Source organism: Thunnus albacares, chromosome 20 (assembly GCF_914725855.1).
Source record: "Thunnus albacares chromosome 20, fThuAlb1.1, whole genome shotgun sequence".
Taxonomy (NCBI): domain Eukaryota; kingdom Metazoa; phylum Chordata; class Actinopteri; order Scombriformes; family Scombridae; genus Thunnus; species Thunnus albacares.
Genome location: NC_058125.1, coordinates 15,278,842 through 15,296,841, shown reverse-complemented (window position 1 = coordinate 15,296,841; position 18,000 = coordinate 15,278,842). Strand labels below are relative to the sequence as shown.

Sequence of the window (18,000 nt, the reverse complement as noted above, 5' to 3'; positions counted from 1 at the left end):
ACTGCACGGTCATTTAGAAAGTTTATCGCTGCTTATAAGACACTGTGAAGAATAGATAACCAGCAGCATTACCATATTTGTTTCACTCGAGTTGCCCACCGTACTGAATCACCAGTGGTCAGAGCACATGAGAGGGTGCTGACATTTATATTGTCTGTCTCTGCAAAATCTTGGCACTGCAATGTCCATCTGATTATCATTTATTTTCACAGCACTCCACCTCGAGACCATCTGCTTATCAAGTTATGCATTAATGCAGCTTCTCTAATGTGCTTTTTTTGTGTTTTATGAATTTAAGCTGAAAATTCAAGAGGCTGTAATTATTGGACTTTCTCTAACACCTAACAGCCAAACCCCCTTTATATATGTGTAGGCCTATATATAAGTGTGTGTTTATATGTGTTTGTGTTTTTACCGATCCTTTTAACCTCTATCTTTGTTTCTAACAGAACATGATTGACAAGCCCACAATACCGGAGTACAAGGTGGCGGCGGTGCAGAAGTCTCGTTTCATTCTGCTCCACTACAGTGTGTCAAAAGCCCTGTGGGACTGGCTCATTCTGCTAGCAACCTTCTATGTGGCTGTCACCGTGCCCTACAACGTCAGCTTCACGCCGTATGACGACTCGGTCACAGCTGGACGCTCCACCATCGTCAGCGATATCGTAGTGGAAATGCTCTTTATTATAGGTGAGTGTTTTAAGAAGTTACTGAGGAAAAACATGGCTTCTTGATTTTGACCAGAAGTTCTTGTGTCAGCCAGACTTAAGGTTCTAAAAGTTTAGTCACATCTACCCATGTGGTACTCTCAAAATCTGAAACGTAATAATATTGTGGCATTTTCAACTAAATTTTCTTATGAGGTGACACGACATTTTCATCATTCATTTTCTTGCCAACTATGGCAACAGAGCAACAAGTGCAACCCAGGCATCCTTTTCCCCAGACAACTCTCCCAGTTCCAGGCAACCTGGGTTTTGTAGTCCCTCATGGATTTCCTAGGTCTCTCCCAGGGACTCCCGCCAGTCGGTAATGCCTGGTAAACCTCCGAAGGGAAGCACCCAGGGGATGAATTGAGGTGCTTGAGCCTCAACGCGCTCCTGTCATTGTAGACGAACAGTGCTTTAATTCGGTTAACCGCTCATTACTGAAATTCAGTGAGGAGCTATTGTCTCCTAACATTGAGAGCTGGAATGACAGATGAGATTTTGTGAGACCACACACCCAGGGGTCGGCTTGTTGTGTGCTTGCCACATTTTGACACTTGGGTTAGACTGTGTTCATTATGCAAACTCCAGTTCTTTTACTTTATACAGGTTACATGAACCTGAATAACATTTCAAACCACCCTGTTGCCATTCTAGTTTCTAAAAATGTGGATGACAAACATCTTGGTGTGTTGTAAAGTATGCATCATATACTGTATAAATGAAGCAAGGGGACTGAATCTGAGCTTGTGACCTTCCACACTAGCAATATTTCTCTTCCAGCCTAATTAATGCTGTATGAATGTTTGTCTTTTTGTCATGGTGGAAAACATTGCTTTGACTTTTGTATTTTCAGACATTATCCTGAACTTCCGCACCACCTTTGTGAGCCAGTCAGGCCAGGTGGTGTATGAGTCGCGCTCCATTTGCATTCACTACGCCACCACATGGTTCTTTGTGGACCTGGTGGCTGCCCTGCCCTTTGACCTGCTGTATGCCTTCAACATCACAGTTGTGAGTATTCCTGGACAAAACTACAGTGTGTTTAGCTCTTTTTCACTGCCCTCTGTGGCCACTGACATAAGCTGAAAATTGATGACTTATACAGAATGAAAATGCAGCACCTTGCATTCGTAATGCTGCTGTCATTTCTGTGACATGTAATCCTTAAATAGTAATTCATACAACAGATAAGCACATTTGTTTGAGCAAAGCAATATTCAGCTGTGTATATTCAGTATATGAACAGTCAAAATGCGTTTCCAGATATCAACAAGGCAAGGGGATTCTGGGTCCTAAAATCTGAACAACCTATCTTTCTCCTACTGCTGCCTCTTCCCTCTAACCCTTTCTCTTATTTCTTTTTCACTCTTCCCTTCTTTCTCCACTATCCACCCCAGACCTCCTTGGTCCACCTGCTTAAGACAGTGCGCTTGCTGCGACTCCTTCGTCTACTTCAGAAGCTGGACCGCTACTCCCAGTACAGTTCCATGGTGCTGACCTTACTAATGTCTGTGTTCGCCCTGCTGGCACACTGGATGGCCTGCATCTGGTACATGATTGGACGCAAGGAGATAGAGACCAGTGATACTTGGGACATAGGTGAGTATGTCCGAGGCCTTGCTGAAGGGGAGCTGTTGACATATGAAAATTGGCTTTAGGGTTTCATCCAGCAAGTGTAGAAAAATACATTTTCCTTTCTCTGTAAAAGATAAATTAAGTAATACTTCCAACTATCTCTATCTGTGGGTATGTGTGATTGTGCATACTTTTGTGTCTGTGTACTCTGTCTATAGGGAGGTGAGGTCATACCTGCTAATTAACACTCAGACTTATTTATCCCTGCAGTAGCCAATCTAATTCTGCTCTGTCCTACACCAGCGTGCCAGCCTCCTGACACTGCTGACAATCACTTTCTGACACAGAACACACACACACACACATACCCAAAATGTACACTTTTTTTTTGTCTTACACCATCTAGCTCTGAGCTGACAGAAGACATGCAGACATATAGACACTATAAACCCTAACCTTCTTCTCTTATGCTCTCCCTTGTCATTCAAGGATGGCTCCATGAGCTGGGCAAACGTCTGGAGACGCCCTATATCAACAGCACGGTGGGCGGCCCGTCGGTGCGCAGCTCCTACATCGCTGCCCTCTACTTTACCCTCAGCAGCCTGACCAGTGTGGGCTTTGGCAACGTCTGTGCCAACACTGATTCTGAAAAGATCTTCTCCATCTGCACCATGCTTGTCGGTGGTACGTCTGACACTAGGGTACATTCTCCCTCTGGCGTTCTGGCAGAACAGTGCCTCTGATTGGCTGGCCAGGGCAAGAAATTCAGCAGGAAGTGGGTTGGATGGCCTTTAAGACGCAGCCTGTTGCCATCTTAATATACCAATGAACAGATTATTTTAGCTGAGGTGGCAATTATTGGTGCAACAACCCATAAGATACTTATTGTTCATTTATTTTTTTCCATCTTAATGAAATTGCTGTGTGTCACTGTGGTCCTGTGTGGAACAATGTTTCAACTCATTTATTGTCTTTGTTACAATTTAAATCACCCAATTTGTAATAGGCTAAAAGAAACAATACAATATTCGGAGATTCAGGGACAAGCTTGTATTATTTTTTCATTACTTCCATTTCTCTCCATCTCTGGTGCAGCGCTGATGCATGCCCTGGTCTTTGGTAACGTGACTGCAATCATCCAGCGAATGTACTCGCGCCGTTCACTCTACCACACACGCATGAAGGACTTGAAGGACTTCATCTGTGTCCACCGGCTGCCCCAGCAGCTCAAACAACGCATGTTGGAGTACTTCCAGACCACATGGTCTGTCAACAATGGTATAGATGCCAACGAGGTAGGAGTCCCTTTCATTGTTGTTGTCACGTAATACCTTTCTACACACAGCTATCTGTCCTCAAGAAACTTGAAAGCAATGTTGTGACAGCCTTTAAGCAATAAAATCTGCTCTACAATCCTTTCACAACCTTTTGCAGCGGTAATTGTTGATGATCTTTCACAACACATGGCTGCCTGTACACCAGCAATTGACATTCTATTGAAATTCAAAAGAGGGTAACTGGTGGCAACACAGTCCATTCCCTAATTGCCAATCAGTGTCACGCCTCATTGCATCTGTCACACATTCCCAGCTCCTGCACGACTTCCCTGATGAGCTACGGGCTGACATCGCCATGCATCTGAATAAGGACATCCTCCAGCTGCCAGTCTTTAAGGGGGCCAGTCGCGGCTGCCTGCGCTCGCTTTCTCTCCATATAAAAACCTCTTTCTGCGTCCCTGGGGAGTACCTGATCCGTCAGGGTGATGCACTGCATGCCAGCTACTTCGTCTGCTCCGGTTCTCTGGAGGTGCTGAAAGACGGCATGGTGCTGGCCATATTAGGTTTGTATTGTAGTCAAATGAGTTTTTGTACAGGCCTCGGTTCTCTTCACTGCTCTGGTGGGTAAAATTGTGGTAGTTAGGATTGTATAACAGGTCATGCTTTGGTAGCCATGACACACACTATTAAGTCTTTTTTACCTTGACATTTATTCATCCAATGCTGTGAAAATGTGTGTTGGACATTAATAAGTAGTAAGACTTTCTTATAATACCATTAAAATTCACTAAATTTCTGCCCAGTTTTTTAGCATCATGTTTGTGTTTGTTTTCATTTGTTATTGTGTCATCTACTTGTATCATGTAGAGCAAAAAAGTGAATATTATTGTCTGTGTTTTAGGAAAAGGGGACCTGATTGGGTCTGACCTGCCCGGACCAGACCAAGTGACTAAGACGAACGCTGATGTGAAGGCCCTGACCTACTGTGACCTCCAGTATATCAGTGTTCGTGGGTTGAGAGAGGTACTGGAACTCTACCCTGAATATGCCAGTGTGTTCGCCTCTGACATCCACAACAACCTGACCTACAACCTCCGAGAGGGCAGCCAGGACGAGGTACTAAATGTTGGAGATCACAAACACACAACACAGTAAACTAGTGTTAAACATATTGTTAGAATTGTGTTTACAGTCATCATGCCTTAATTCCTAATTACCCTGAATATGCCAGTGATGAGGAGAAGTGGTGATAAATGAGCGAGAGTTTATAAGCCTGTAGAATTCAGAAATGCAATGTGCTAGGCTGCTGTTGTTAGAGAAATTAGTATATTTCCCACTTCTACCTGTATGATAGTTGGTGCAAAATGGTGAGACTAGAAAAAAAGCATTTGCTCATTGATCTAGGGGACTGACACCAAAACTTTATAGCTTTAAAAAAATCTGCTTACTGTACACATTTAACTGTAGATCGTGTTTACTGACTAAAAAAATGGACACACAGATTGCAGCTCAGTAGACTTTACACGCTCACGATTTCCCCTTGCATTTGTCTGACTGTGTAATAGTGCATACAACATACCAAACAACACATGTGTGCCCCCCTAAGGTGTCTTTGTCACTCTCCTTGACAGTTGTTCTGCCGTAGTGACCAAAGGGCTGTTGGTGGCTTGATTGTCACACCAATTACCATGCGTGGGTGCCACTGTCAGGCAGCCGTATCACTTCCCTGTTACCACCCCAAAGCACAGCAGGATGACATTACACCCAGACACTGACCTCCTCGCAGTACTGCCTGTTACCTCTCACGGTTATTTAAGAAAGCATTATGTAAGGCAAGATAATCCTCCATCTGTGGAGAAAAAGCACCTGTTGATGTTACACATGTAGTCGTGTTTTCAGGCATTGTTGTATAATCTGTTTAAAAAAAAATGCATCTTGAGATCAGAAAATTAGATAACAGCATTAATTACAGAAAAGTTCTACAAAGTTCAGTGCCTGTTTTGCACTGCATTTTGCTGAACCGTACGATCAACATAAATTAATGCCATAATGTCTTTGATGTGTGACTGACAAAACTGACAAAGCTCCCCAAGGATTTACCCAATCTCCTCCTTATTGTCAGTCTCAAGTATTTTGTACTTGTGTTAAGCATTCCACTTGGTTCCCACAGGCCTAACTCACTGTTTGAAGGTTTTGTTGCTCATTAGTTTATTCATTTTGTTCAGTTTGTTAGCTTTGGAACATGAAGGATAGGACATCTGTGCTGGCTGTGTTAATTACCGCATGAGGCCAAGGAACACAGCTTTAACTACTTATTAAAATTAATATTCGAGGAGTTTCATACATATATGAGAGATCATATGTCGAATTTGACACCTTACAGAATCATGTATGAATAAATGACAAGAAGGCTCATGAGAAAGGTTAACTATATTAAGATCTATGTCAACAAAGAATTTACAGTGCCAGTCAAAACTTTCCCATTCACTTGAATGAGAAAGTGTGTCCAAACCTTTGTCTGGAACTGTATTTATAGTGTATAGATGCCGTATTTATACATTACAATCTTTAAATTTCAATCAATCAAACTGGTGGATACAAATTGCAAGTCTTCAGGTTTTTCTGGGATGTGGCTGATCACGAGTACTAGCACCCTACTTCACTCACACCATCTGCTCAGAGTTTATGCTCAAGCACAAAGCCAGGGCACTGCCGCCACCCCTGACAGGATGAAGGAGTGCTCAGATACCTGACCGAGCTGCCAGATCGCACAGACTCCTGCTGCACACGCACGCACACACACACACACACACACACACATAGACATACCTCACATCAACACAGCGGGTAGTTTCAGGTGGGAGTTGTTAGGGAGAGGATGATGGGAGTTCATTTACACTCCAGAGATACTTGAGAATCGCATGCTGACTGTACAGCAGTAATTCCATTGTAGTGAAATATTGCCAGAGAAACAGATTGTAGGAATGCCCATTACAGTATAAGGTATCCAAAAGGGACAACTTTATCTTGTCTGAAATTTAAAAACCCAGACTGCCAGATGGAAAATTAGGCTTTTTTGTCATATCTTTAATTTAATTTCAAATTTTATTGCTTTGTATTGTCAATTAAGTTCTTTTCAGTCAGTTTTGGTGGAGGACATAAAAGTTAGTAAAAGTTTGTGAAGTAACAGCATCTTTATTCTGAAAACAGACACCAAAACCACACAAAAAGTATTGTTTCATTGACATTTTAGTATTGGAAGAACCCTTAATCCACTGCATCTTACAATTTTAGACCAGTCCAGCAACTCTGAACTGTTTTAATCAAATAAGTTGAAATGATTTGTTTACCAACTTTCTAATCAAGCAAAAAAACAAAAACACTACCTGGTGATTAGTTTTATTATTAAGATCAGGTTGAATGATTTTGTAGGGACTTTGTCTAAGGGCCTGGTCTATTTTTGAAGGGAAGTGAGTTTTTAGAGATAAGAAGTGACTGTGCTGTCCTGGGCAGACTTAGGAAGGTCATACCTCCACCAGGGGGCCAGCACTGAGTCAAAATTTGGTGGAGTATAATAATGACAATGTCATTGGGAGAGTTCTGACATCAGTCGTCATGGAGTGTGAAGAACAAGCCTCAACTGATAAGTTGATAAATATGGCCACTGATAACCAGTGGTGGGACTTCAAAAACATCAGAAGATTTGTGATGTTAGAGTCAAGATGAGCTGCAGCGCTCTTGACATGCTGGACGGACTGAAAACACCAATCAGGAATGAGCGGAGGGAGGACAGAGGAGAGATGACAAAAAAATGTCACAAAAACTGTTCCAGGTGACCGTACCCTCAGACTACATTACTATTATTTCAAGCATGTCCTTTCATTACAATAGTTCACAGCTCTCTCCCCCTCTGAGATATCAACATGACCCCTTCCTACTTCTGGATGAATGCATCACTCACTGGACCGTACACATCTGTTCTGGCAACATCAAATTAGCCAAATTACCCACCAACATCAGTTTCTGAATTTCTAGATTTGTGAAAAGAAGCAAAGCCAACATTTGTTAAATCATTCTTCATACAACACCCACTTTAGATGGGTTTTGTTAAGTCCCATAGTTCACTGACTGGTCATTTTGTGTTTATTCTCAGGTTGAACTGATTCTCAGTCAGTGTTTTCTAGACTTAAAGAGTCTTAACACCCCAGACAATCTCCATTTGATTAAAAAAAGAGACTCATTAAAAAGAGACTCAGTAAAAGACTCATTGAGATTTACAATCTTTTTCAAGAGTGTCCTGGCTAAGACTGGCAAAAGCACAAATAACATGACTGCAGACATAAAACAAACATATAACAATTTAAAATGAAAATACAGACACTCTTCATAACAGGTCCTGTTATGATCCTTTTTACAGAATAACATGCATGTGCAAGCACAAGAGAATACAAGTTTGAGTGACAGTGCCTCAGTTGAGTCCTTGCAAAACCCACTTTGCTAAGTGGGACAAGTGTGGTGTTAGTGCCCCATTAATTGATAATGATGTTCAACTGATGTCATTTTGCACCAATATTCATTGCTGGCTGGTTAATCATTCCATGCACCATGCTCCAGGGGCAGTTTTATGAGGAGAATTTATCTTTGCCATGAATAGATTTCACAGTTTTGTTCCCTCTGCCTCACACATAGTACCGTCTGATGTTTTTGCCATATTTTCCTTTCAGTGGTGATGATTTTTAAAATCAGTATTGTGCTTCAATGAAGGATTAAATTTAAAACGTATCCTCGGTGAATTGGCTTCCTGCGTCAAAGAGCATTACTGGCACTATACTGGTGGAGCGAAAGACTCGTGTTGTCACATTAAGCCATGTTGTCAGAAGCATATTTTTAACACATGAGGGAAGGCTTCACACTAACAGTTTCATTTGCCATCCAACTGGTGATTATGCTAAATTGCTAGCAATTTCTCCACACGCCAGTAGAAAGACAAACGTTCCCTGGAATCCCTCAGTAAAACAAGTGAAGAAAAAGGATCAGTTATGTGATTCAGCTTGTGTGTTAACAGCTGCATCAATGTCCAAGGTTATTTAAATAGTTGCAAAAGGGAAATCGATTCAATGTTCTATAAATTAAAGGTGTCACCTATTAATTAATTTCCAAAGATGTCATTGCTTGGGTTACTTTTTGTTTAATAAAGAAAAAACAGAGTTAAATACATGCATACATTAAGCCTTTAGCTGTGTCTTGTGTAATCCCTGTTGCTTTCTTTTTCTCTCTTCAGGGCCTCAACAGGTTTTCAAGGTCACCCGGGCTTCCCCATGTGAGTTCAAATTCAGTATGCTTTTTGTCTTTCTCTCAGAGGTGTTCCACAAGACAGGGTTTCCATAACATATCTGTTAGTTCTAATGGATTCGCAAGGCCAGGGTTTTGAATGCTCTGAAATATAAAGTAGGCAGGGCCATGACACAATTGTACATTTCTGCCATATATTTCAATCCCAGGTTTTTTAGCAGGTGTGTGTCTGGCTTTTCAAGGTAGAACCCCTCCTGTATTTCTGGGACGTACAGTGTTGCTAGTTAATACTGTGGGAGGGTTTGTGCAAGGACTTCCCCTACAGGTTGAAACTCATTTGGAACAGAGAGAGCCGTTCAGTCCCTGGGGTTAGCTCTCTAACTGGGTCAATAGCTCTCCTAATGGGAAACCTTATGAGCTACTTTTCTCACTATGTACTGTATGTTTATCTCCTCATTTTTCTATGATTAAAATACAGTCTACAGTGCTCTCTCTGTCTGCTATTAAAAGTTGTATTTAATATGAAACCAATTGTTTTTTCTCACAAGCACACATGCAGCCATGGTTAAAGCGTAATCAATTTTTAACAGGATTAAGGTAATATGATTAAAAATCACCAGCTGTAACTCATTAAAATCTAAATAACACATTAATGGCTCTTTTAAAATAAATAGGTTATTAAATCCAAGATTAGATTCAATGTTTTTAAGGAGAACAGGTATTGTGAGTGACATTTGAAATTGGCAATTCCAATATTTTAGCATATTTTAGAATCTGTGTAATTATTATTATTAGTATTTGCAAATCGTATTTTATTTCTTCTTGAATCAGTTTTTATATCGTCACGGTTTGTATTTTGACAAACATGATGTTCCCCTTGGTTGTGATCTAAAAAACTACTTACTGCTTACTTTTGTCTAAAATAATAATTTCACATTTAATTATGTACAGTTATCAATGCTATATACTGTATTTCCTGTTTTGCAGGAACCCAGGCTCACCTCTATCGTGGAAACCAAGGGAGATGAGCCGGACGACTCATTCCACCTCTCTCCAGCTACGCGCTCACGCCGCAACCTCCTGCTGCCCAGCCTCAGCAGCCCTGTTCGTCGCACCTCCCTGGGGAACCTCCTTGGGGATGAGCTGCGCCAGTTCAACGCCCTGCGACGCTGCCGCTCCCCTAACCTCAGCCGTGGCTTCCATGGCTCATCACCTCAACCACCAGCAAAAAGAGAGCACAGCACCCTTGCGGCAGCCCCGGCTTCAACTTCAACCCAGGGAGGGTCGGGGGCTGAGCAAAAGCCCTCAAAGCTGCTTATCCCAACTGTCACCTGTTTTGGACCCCCAGACCTCAGTCCCAGGTATTGTCAAAGCCATCATCCATTTCAGTTATTTTGAAAACACAAGCAAAAACCTAATAAAAACCATACCTTACATTGAGTGACCGAAAAAATAAATAAGACGTGTAAAATGTAATGTAATGTTACACAATCTAGGGCTGCAACTAACTTTCATTATTGATAAATCTGTCAGTTATTTTCTCGATTAACCAATTACTCGTTTGGTCAATGTCAGAAAATGGTGAAAAATGTCAATCGCTGTTTCCCAAAGCCCAAGATGTAACCTAAAATGTCTTGTTTTGTCCTGACCGACAGTTCACAACCCAAAGATATTCAGTTTAATTTTCTGTCGATCGATTAATCGACTCATTGTTGCACATGGTTGCACAATCTAATAACTATATAGTACTTTAACTAAGATGACTAGTTTATGTTTACACTACACTGTGTTTTGACTCAGTTTTATAGTACATTTGGAAGCTGGTCTTTGTGCTGGTGCTGTACTGCACTGAATTACATTTGAAAATGGTTCTAATAAATATATAAAGCATAAAGCTCTACACAGTAGCTGCTCTAGATCCATCTGAGTGAGAGTTGTCATTAGAACTGATATGGAAGTCCTCCAAAAACACAATAAAGGGGGACAAAATTCTCCTAAAATACCCAAGTTTATCCATTCTGTCAAGGTGGAGAATATGCAACAATTATTTAGTAATGACTATAGAGTAGAATCAACACTATGAAAAAGAATTAAAATAAGCTTCACAAAGGTAGTATTTATTACAGGACTGTTACTGAAACGCATTACAGTGTAAACAGGTTTCTAATTTATTGAAGTAGCAACATGGAAATATCTGTCCTTCCTCTTCCTTTGTGTCCACAGTGGATTGCCTCACTAAATACACCACAATGTGTGTATGGTTGAATTTCCCCATCAATCCTTTACTTCATGTCTTTTTTAAACACCCTGTTTTAGTCTTATCATCTAATCACAGTCAAATTATGGAAGCAAAGCACAGAATGCTGTTTCCTTGTAAGATTTAAATGCTTTAGATGTAAGCCTTTTCTGTTGCAGTCTCACTGAGCTTTGTGGAGTACATTATGTTGATATATTAAGCCCTCAGTATGATTTCCTTAAAGCCTCTGAGATGATCTGAATAAGGTGTCGAAGTAATTGACACCTAAAGTCACACAACAGAAACCTGCATCTTCTACTTAATGTAAATGGAGTGTATTTGCATTGCATATTTCAACAGATGTCACTGCATTTCATTACCACAGCACCTTATCCTCCTGCCCCAACCATCTGTATTCATAATGTATCCCTAAGTCATCCAGTAAGTTCTAGATATGGGTAAGTGCTGGTTCAGAGAGCTCAGGTGTCCGCCCCTCCAGACTGGGCTCTTCTCCTCATGTTCAAACCCACATGGGCCTCTGCCAGCAGCAGCTCTCATGGCACATTCCTGGGTTGTTTGCTGGCTCCAATGATAATTGAAAAAGCTCTACTGTTACATTAACTCCAGCTTCCCTCCCCTTTCACCCCTCCCACCAGGGTTGTAGACGGCATTGAAGACAATGGACACACGTTTCATTTCAACGTGGAGCACAGCGGGCCTAAAGCCAGCACAGGAGGCAGCGCCCAAGGTAAGCCAAACCACCTCCAGCTGCGAGGGTCACCTGGGTGCCAGATGGCTGGAGGTAAACTCAAGAGTTCAAACAGTGGATGCCACAATGCTGACCTGCCTCCTTCTGGGGAAATATGAGAACGCGGAGGGATGAAACGGCAGCCGGGTGTCCGGAGAGTCACCGAACGTGTTAAAGGACAACTGAGGTCAAAGCAGGATGCAGATCATCTGACCTGAGCTTTTACTGATGATCGCTATCATTCAGGGATGACTATCAAATTAAGTTCAGTTCAAGCCCAACTAATTTACTGTAGTATAGCGAGTGCTTTAGCAACAGAGGCAGTACAGTTTGCTAAATAGTTTTGTGGTGTAGGATGATTTTTGTTTTTGCTTGTCCTGGCCATCCTGCAGTTCCTCTGCTTTTTTTTCTAGTCCAGATTCCAGATAGTTGCTGCTGTGGTCTGTCGACTTTCATGCATCAATATTGGTAAATCCTCTGGGTAGTTTGCCTGAGGTGAGTGCTGCTAAGTCAGCTCTCTAACTTTTCCTCTTCCTTATTTCTCCAGACGCCACACAGGTTAATGCCACTCTGCTGCTGGAGACAGAGGAGGTCAGGCAGAGTATCAATCAACTCAACCAAAAGGTAAGGTACAGCCCTTCAAAGCTGCAGTGTGTAGAGTTTAGTGGCATCTAGCAGAATGGACATGGCAGAGATATAATATAATATTCATAGGTATGTTTTTATTAGTGTATAATCACCTGAAAATAAGAATTGTTGTGTATTTGTTACCTTAGAATGAGCCTTTATATCTACATAGGGAGGGGGTCCTCTTCCACGGAGGCCGCCATATTTCTGCAGTAGCCCGGAACGGATGAACCAAACACGGGCTCTAGAGAGGGTCTTTCATGTTTTTCGCGAGTTTCACGGCCACCGTAGGCTCTCCTACATGCTTGGATGGGAAGGGTTAGGGGTATTTAGTTGATTGCAATCTGCAACCTCACCACTAGATGCCACTAAATCCTACACACTGATCCTTTAACTCTGTATCCCTCCTGTCATTCCTTCTGTCTAAAAACAGAAAGCAGCTTTACTTAATGTTTTCTGTTTCATCCTGCAATGACACACTATTTTGGAGAGACTGAATATAAAATATATGACGCATAAATGAATTTATAATGTGAAAATACAACCTGTGTGTCGTTTCAGCGTTAATATTTTAGTTCCTTTTTTTAGTCTTCAGAAATGGAATCACTGAGCAAGAAAATAAACAGAACCTGTGTTTTTCGTCCATTATCGGCTAAGCTGTACATTTACAGGGAGAGATGTACTGTGAGATCAAGTAGACTCAATTTCTACCTTGTTTCTCAATCTATTCCTGCACTCTTAATTTGGATGTAAATAGAGCGAAAGAAAGTGCAGAGAGGATCCAGATGGGCGCAGGTAGGTGCTGTCTAAAGTCGATATTAATTAATCAGCAGGACACTTCTGCAATGCAGTGGGTAGTCTGGAGTGCTTGCTGACTCTGCAATCTTAGAAAAAAAAAATTGATGACAACCTAGCTCTACTTGTGGCTCTTCTCTGGCCCCCTTTCCTGTTTGTTTCACTTCTTTATTTCCAGTTTTCTGTCTAATTTCATACCTATTTGCATCAGTTAACTGTGGTCTGTGTACATCTGGATTTCAGAGCTGTGTAAGAAGCCAGTGCTTAGAGCCAATGAGGGGATTATAAATTGTTTGGTTCTATTTTGGGGGTCATCAGAAAATTATATCTGGACATGAGTCCAAGATAAAAACATAAAGATAAAAGCTGATTCATTTGTTACTCTGTGCCTGGGACTTAATTGGGTAGAACTAGGTCTTTTTGTACTTTGAAGTTGTTCTTGTGTACTTTACCATGTTTGCTCAACCTAATAATAGAATATGCAACGTAGGAAAGAATATGCTCCAAGTTGTGATGTGGCAACTACATTGTGTACACTCTCTACACAGATGGGAACATTAAACCAGGAAGTATCTGAGCTCACCAAGGGCCTGCACCACATGATGCATATCCTCCAGACCCATGTATCTGTGCATCACTACCAAGCCTCCCTGGCGTCCTGCCCTTACGGTGTCCAAATGGTGTCCAGTTCTCCCACAGACTCCAACACTGGCATGTCGTTCAACATAGCTCCCACCTTGCATCCTCATAACGATCCTGGGAGCCACCAAAGTGTCCCATCTGCTGGCCACTGGAGCCACAGTGGAGCTGCTGAAACCCAGACAGAGAGCCAACACCGGGCCCAGTCCTCCAGTCCTCCAAATGTTAACTCCTGTCCCCCCCTCTCTGTAAACTCTGACCCCAGGTTGGACCCGTGTCATAGCTCTGAGAGCATGACCACACACCTGTGGACCAGCCCGTCTCTTCTTAGCATCAGCCCAGACTTCCAGGGAGGAAGTCCAGGCCCTGTACCTCATGCTAGACATGAAGACTCTGACAACAGACCTCTCAGTGCTAACCCGACCACTATGAGCAAGTCCCAGCCTACTTTGTGCCTGCAGCCTCCCAGTGATACTGATGAATATTCTTGCCTTTTGTCCAGTGGCCCTACAGGAACGTCCACACACAGCCTGCTGGCCCCGTCACCCAGTTCTTATCCCCATCTCTGCCTGCGCTCCGAGTCCCACCTCAGTTTATCACAAACCTCACATGAGGACATCTGTGCTCTGATGTCCGCCCCAACATCTCATAATCTGATCCAGGACACCTCCATCTTCCAACTGGAGGATTCACACGTCTCCTTACACCCTGTCTCTGCCTCTCCGCCCACATTGCCCAGCCACCCTCTTGTCTCTTCCCTGGACTCAGAATCACCACGATCTGATTCTCTGGAGCCCCATCTTTCACTGGGAGACCCATCTTCCATAGAACACACCAGTCTGCAGTGCCTACTGGGAAATGGGGGCTCTATGGAGAGCAGAGACAGTGAAAGCGCCTCATCACGGAGGTCCAGCATTGGCGTCCAGACTCAGAGCACAGAGCAGTCGTGGTGTCTGGACCTCACAGATTAAACTGAGGCAGACAGGAAAAAAGCAGCACTGAATGAGAAACTCAAATTATTGACATGCAACTTCTAACAGTGTTTAAAAAGACTCTGCTGGAGATTGTCAACGTGTGCTGTATTTCCCCCTCTTACGTCCTGGGCTCTCATATTTGTCGAACTCCATGCAATTTACACCATTTCTATGCAAAAGCATGTAATTTGTGCATTATCTTGGCTTTACTGAAGTGTGTCTTTAAAAAAAAAAAAGCCCCACAGCAGTGGGTTCCAGTATATACTGTATATTTTTTTCAACATCCTCAGAGCAATTTGCAGTTGATAATACCTGTTACCTCCTTGCATGGTAAAGTTGTTTATTCTTTTTCCTAAGGAAAAGGTTTCCAAATCAATGTGTAAGCATTCTACATGACTACCTGTTGATTGTGTGCACAGATATTGTATTTGTATGGCAGGTCAAAGACAGGTCAGAGTAGTTGGATGTTTTGTTGTGGAACAAAGGAAATGACACATGCTTCACCTTGCATATAGGGAGTAGAGTAGAGTATGTGCATCACACAGCATAGATTGTTTATTGTTTTAAATTGAATGTTTTTTCTCATTTTTTATTTGTGAATTCATAGAGTTATTGAACTATGAATATCTAATATCAAAACTCCACCAAGCAGTATGGTTTTGAGTTATTATTCCGTTGAACATCTATTTATGCTCTCCTGAAGATCCTTCAGGGGATTTGAATAAATTTTTTAAAAAATTCTTACCAAGGCATTAAATATATCGCTGTGAAATAGGTTTTAATTGCTAAAACCACTAAAAAATCTTTTAAAAGCTTGAAAAATACTTTCTCAAGGAACTACAATTCTATAAACACGACATAGCCGCTGATGAATTAGACATAAATAAATAGACATATCTGGATGAAAAAGTGGGACATATTTAATGCTGTTATTAATTTACAAAAAGTGAATACCTCCTGGGGGAAAGAAAACATTAATTCATGATACTCATACAATATTCAGAGTATTCAGGAACTTTATTTGTTTTGAATGATTTCTCCTTGGCTGACAAAATAAAGTATGCACAAACATCTTACTGTGTCCTTTACTCTGCTATCACACTTACAGAGTCACATCTCAAACACATTTTTTTGTGTCAGATAAAGTGACATATTGCTCAAGCCACCATGTGGTTTAATAGGCTTGCAATTTATCTTCTCCCATCCTTTGGAAAGCCAGTTCAAATATCTTCAGATTTGAAAAGAACAATTGGCAAAATGTGGTAGTTTAGTGTAACTTTGGACCAACTGTAGTTAAAACTCAACAAATACAGATGTCCATGTATTTGTGTCAAAGTTTCAGAAAAGAATAAACAGGAGTGGGATTATTTTCCACTGAGGCAACAATCTAAATTTCCTTGAATTAAAAGAGAGGCACTTTACTGTTTTTCAACAGAGAGATGATGGAAAGTAATGACAGTAAATTGTGTTTGACAACTGTTGTTTGTTCTCAAAATATTCAAAATAAAAAAATATTCTCAAAATAAATAATATCCCCAAATATTGTTGTATTTGATTGCATCAAAGGGTTTTATCAAGTTTCATGTGATGGGATATTCACAGATTGCATAACCAGACGTAGTGGTAGAGGTTAAAAAAACAACTATATTTGAACAGTTTGTGTTTGTCTTTTTCTCATTCTGACACATGGACAAGAGATTCTTTGGTCCCGTTCTTCAGATTACTCAGTGTTTTGTTTATGTTAACATGACCTTGCAGTAAATCTATTAAATTTTTTTATTTTTATTTTTTTCTAATTATAACATATTATCCAAAGTTAAAGTAACATGAGGTTCATCAGGTCTTTTCTCATTACTGGTTGATCTGTTGTGGCTACGATGACAAAATGAGGTGGACCGTAATGATCTATCACATATTATAATGTCACAAATTTGTCAACCAACATAATGGACACATATACATATTTAATTACAAGATTCAGACAAAATATGTGTTCTGATGTGACAATTAAAAACAAATTTGTGATCCCCCCCAAGATACCTAAGTAATGAATAATTGATGCAATAGTGCAATCAGTCCTACATGAAAAGAAAAACAGTTACAGCCTCATGTTTTATTTAACTGTTTAAGGTATTTAAGAGAGGATTCTGGAGGAAGATTGATTTTCAGGTGGTTTACAGGAAGTTGTGATGTCTAATCATGCAGTATTGACATAATTTCTAACTCCAATTAAATCTGGATTTTAAGGATTTGTCTCCAGCACCATAGCGGTGATAAATGCACACCAGCTTAATGACACTAAATACCTTAGAGCTTTCAGAGCTGATTCAAAATATTCTACATATATATACACATATACAGTACCACCAGTAGGAAGTATAAAAAGTCATTCACCCAAAGAAGAAACTATCAGTAAGTTGTTTAAAATCTCTCAAGAGATCAAAACAACAGCAAGTCACTAGTCTTAGAAGAAAAGAGGATTTGCAGCTGTTGTTTCTCTCATTAGTGGCTTTGAATTCAATGAGTATTTTGGGGAACGGCTGGTTTATCCCTTTTTTCCTGAGGACAGATCTGCCTCGAGTATCCGATTATATAAGTGAATGTATCTTTCACTTATATAATCGTGTATATGCATTTGTTGAGAGCGATTTTTGTGGACGAAACTTCCCAGATGAGAAATTTAGCAGCAGTTATCAGCAATAAAGCTAAAAATAAAAACATTATAAAAGTGTCATCTCTATATTTTTATGTGGAGTTTATTGCTCTTTTTAATTTTGTGTTACTGAAAACTTGAACCTGAAAAACAAACACATAATGTTCTGTTGATTGCATGGATTTTAACAGTCAAACAATATGAGGTTTTGATGATTATTTGATGACTATTGTTTTATAAGAAAAGTATCAGAGAGGTAATATTGTTTATTTTAGGAATGCGTAAAGAGAATATCTCGGAGAAGACAAAAACAAGCTGGAAAACATCACAATATTACCAATATTGCCTCATTAATCACTTATTATTATTACAAAATGTTAACAATGTTGGGACATTAATATTAGCAGTCAGTAGTAGTAGTAACAGTCTTGATATGTCTTGTTTGTGTAGTTATGGAGTTACTAACTTTTTGTT

The 18,000-nt window shown here is 40.7% G+C and overlaps 1 protein-coding gene across 2 annotated transcripts in view; it reads left to right on the top strand.

Moving 5' to 3' along the window:
• The window catches only part of LOC122971494 (potassium voltage-gated channel subfamily H member 4-like), a 38,396-nt gene extending 22,794 nt beyond the window's left edge, over nt 1–15,602 (top strand). For both annotated transcript variants that reach the window (XM_044338172.1, XM_044338173.1), the window contains 12 exons: nt 450–690; nt 1,564–1,721; nt 2,108–2,309; nt 2,775–2,969; nt 3,381–3,580; nt 3,876–4,125; nt 4,464–4,678; nt 8,844–8,882; nt 9,842–10,215; nt 11,747–11,838; nt 12,386–12,462; nt 13,809–15,602. In XM_044338172.1, the coding sequence (XP_044194107.1) occupies nt 450–690; nt 1,564–1,721; nt 2,108–2,309; nt 2,775–2,969; nt 3,381–3,580; nt 3,876–4,125; nt 4,464–4,678; nt 8,844–8,882; nt 9,842–10,215; nt 11,747–11,838; nt 12,386–12,462; nt 13,809–14,870 (3,105 nt within the window). In that variant the 3' untranslated portion in view covers nt 14,871–15,602. The remainder of the gene's footprint in view (nt 1–449; nt 691–1,563; nt 1,722–2,107; nt 2,310–2,774; nt 2,970–3,380; nt 3,581–3,875; nt 4,126–4,463; nt 4,679–8,843; nt 8,883–9,841; nt 10,216–11,746; nt 11,839–12,385; nt 12,463–13,808) is intronic.
• The last annotated feature ends 2,398 nt before the right edge of the window (nt 15,603–18,000 follow it).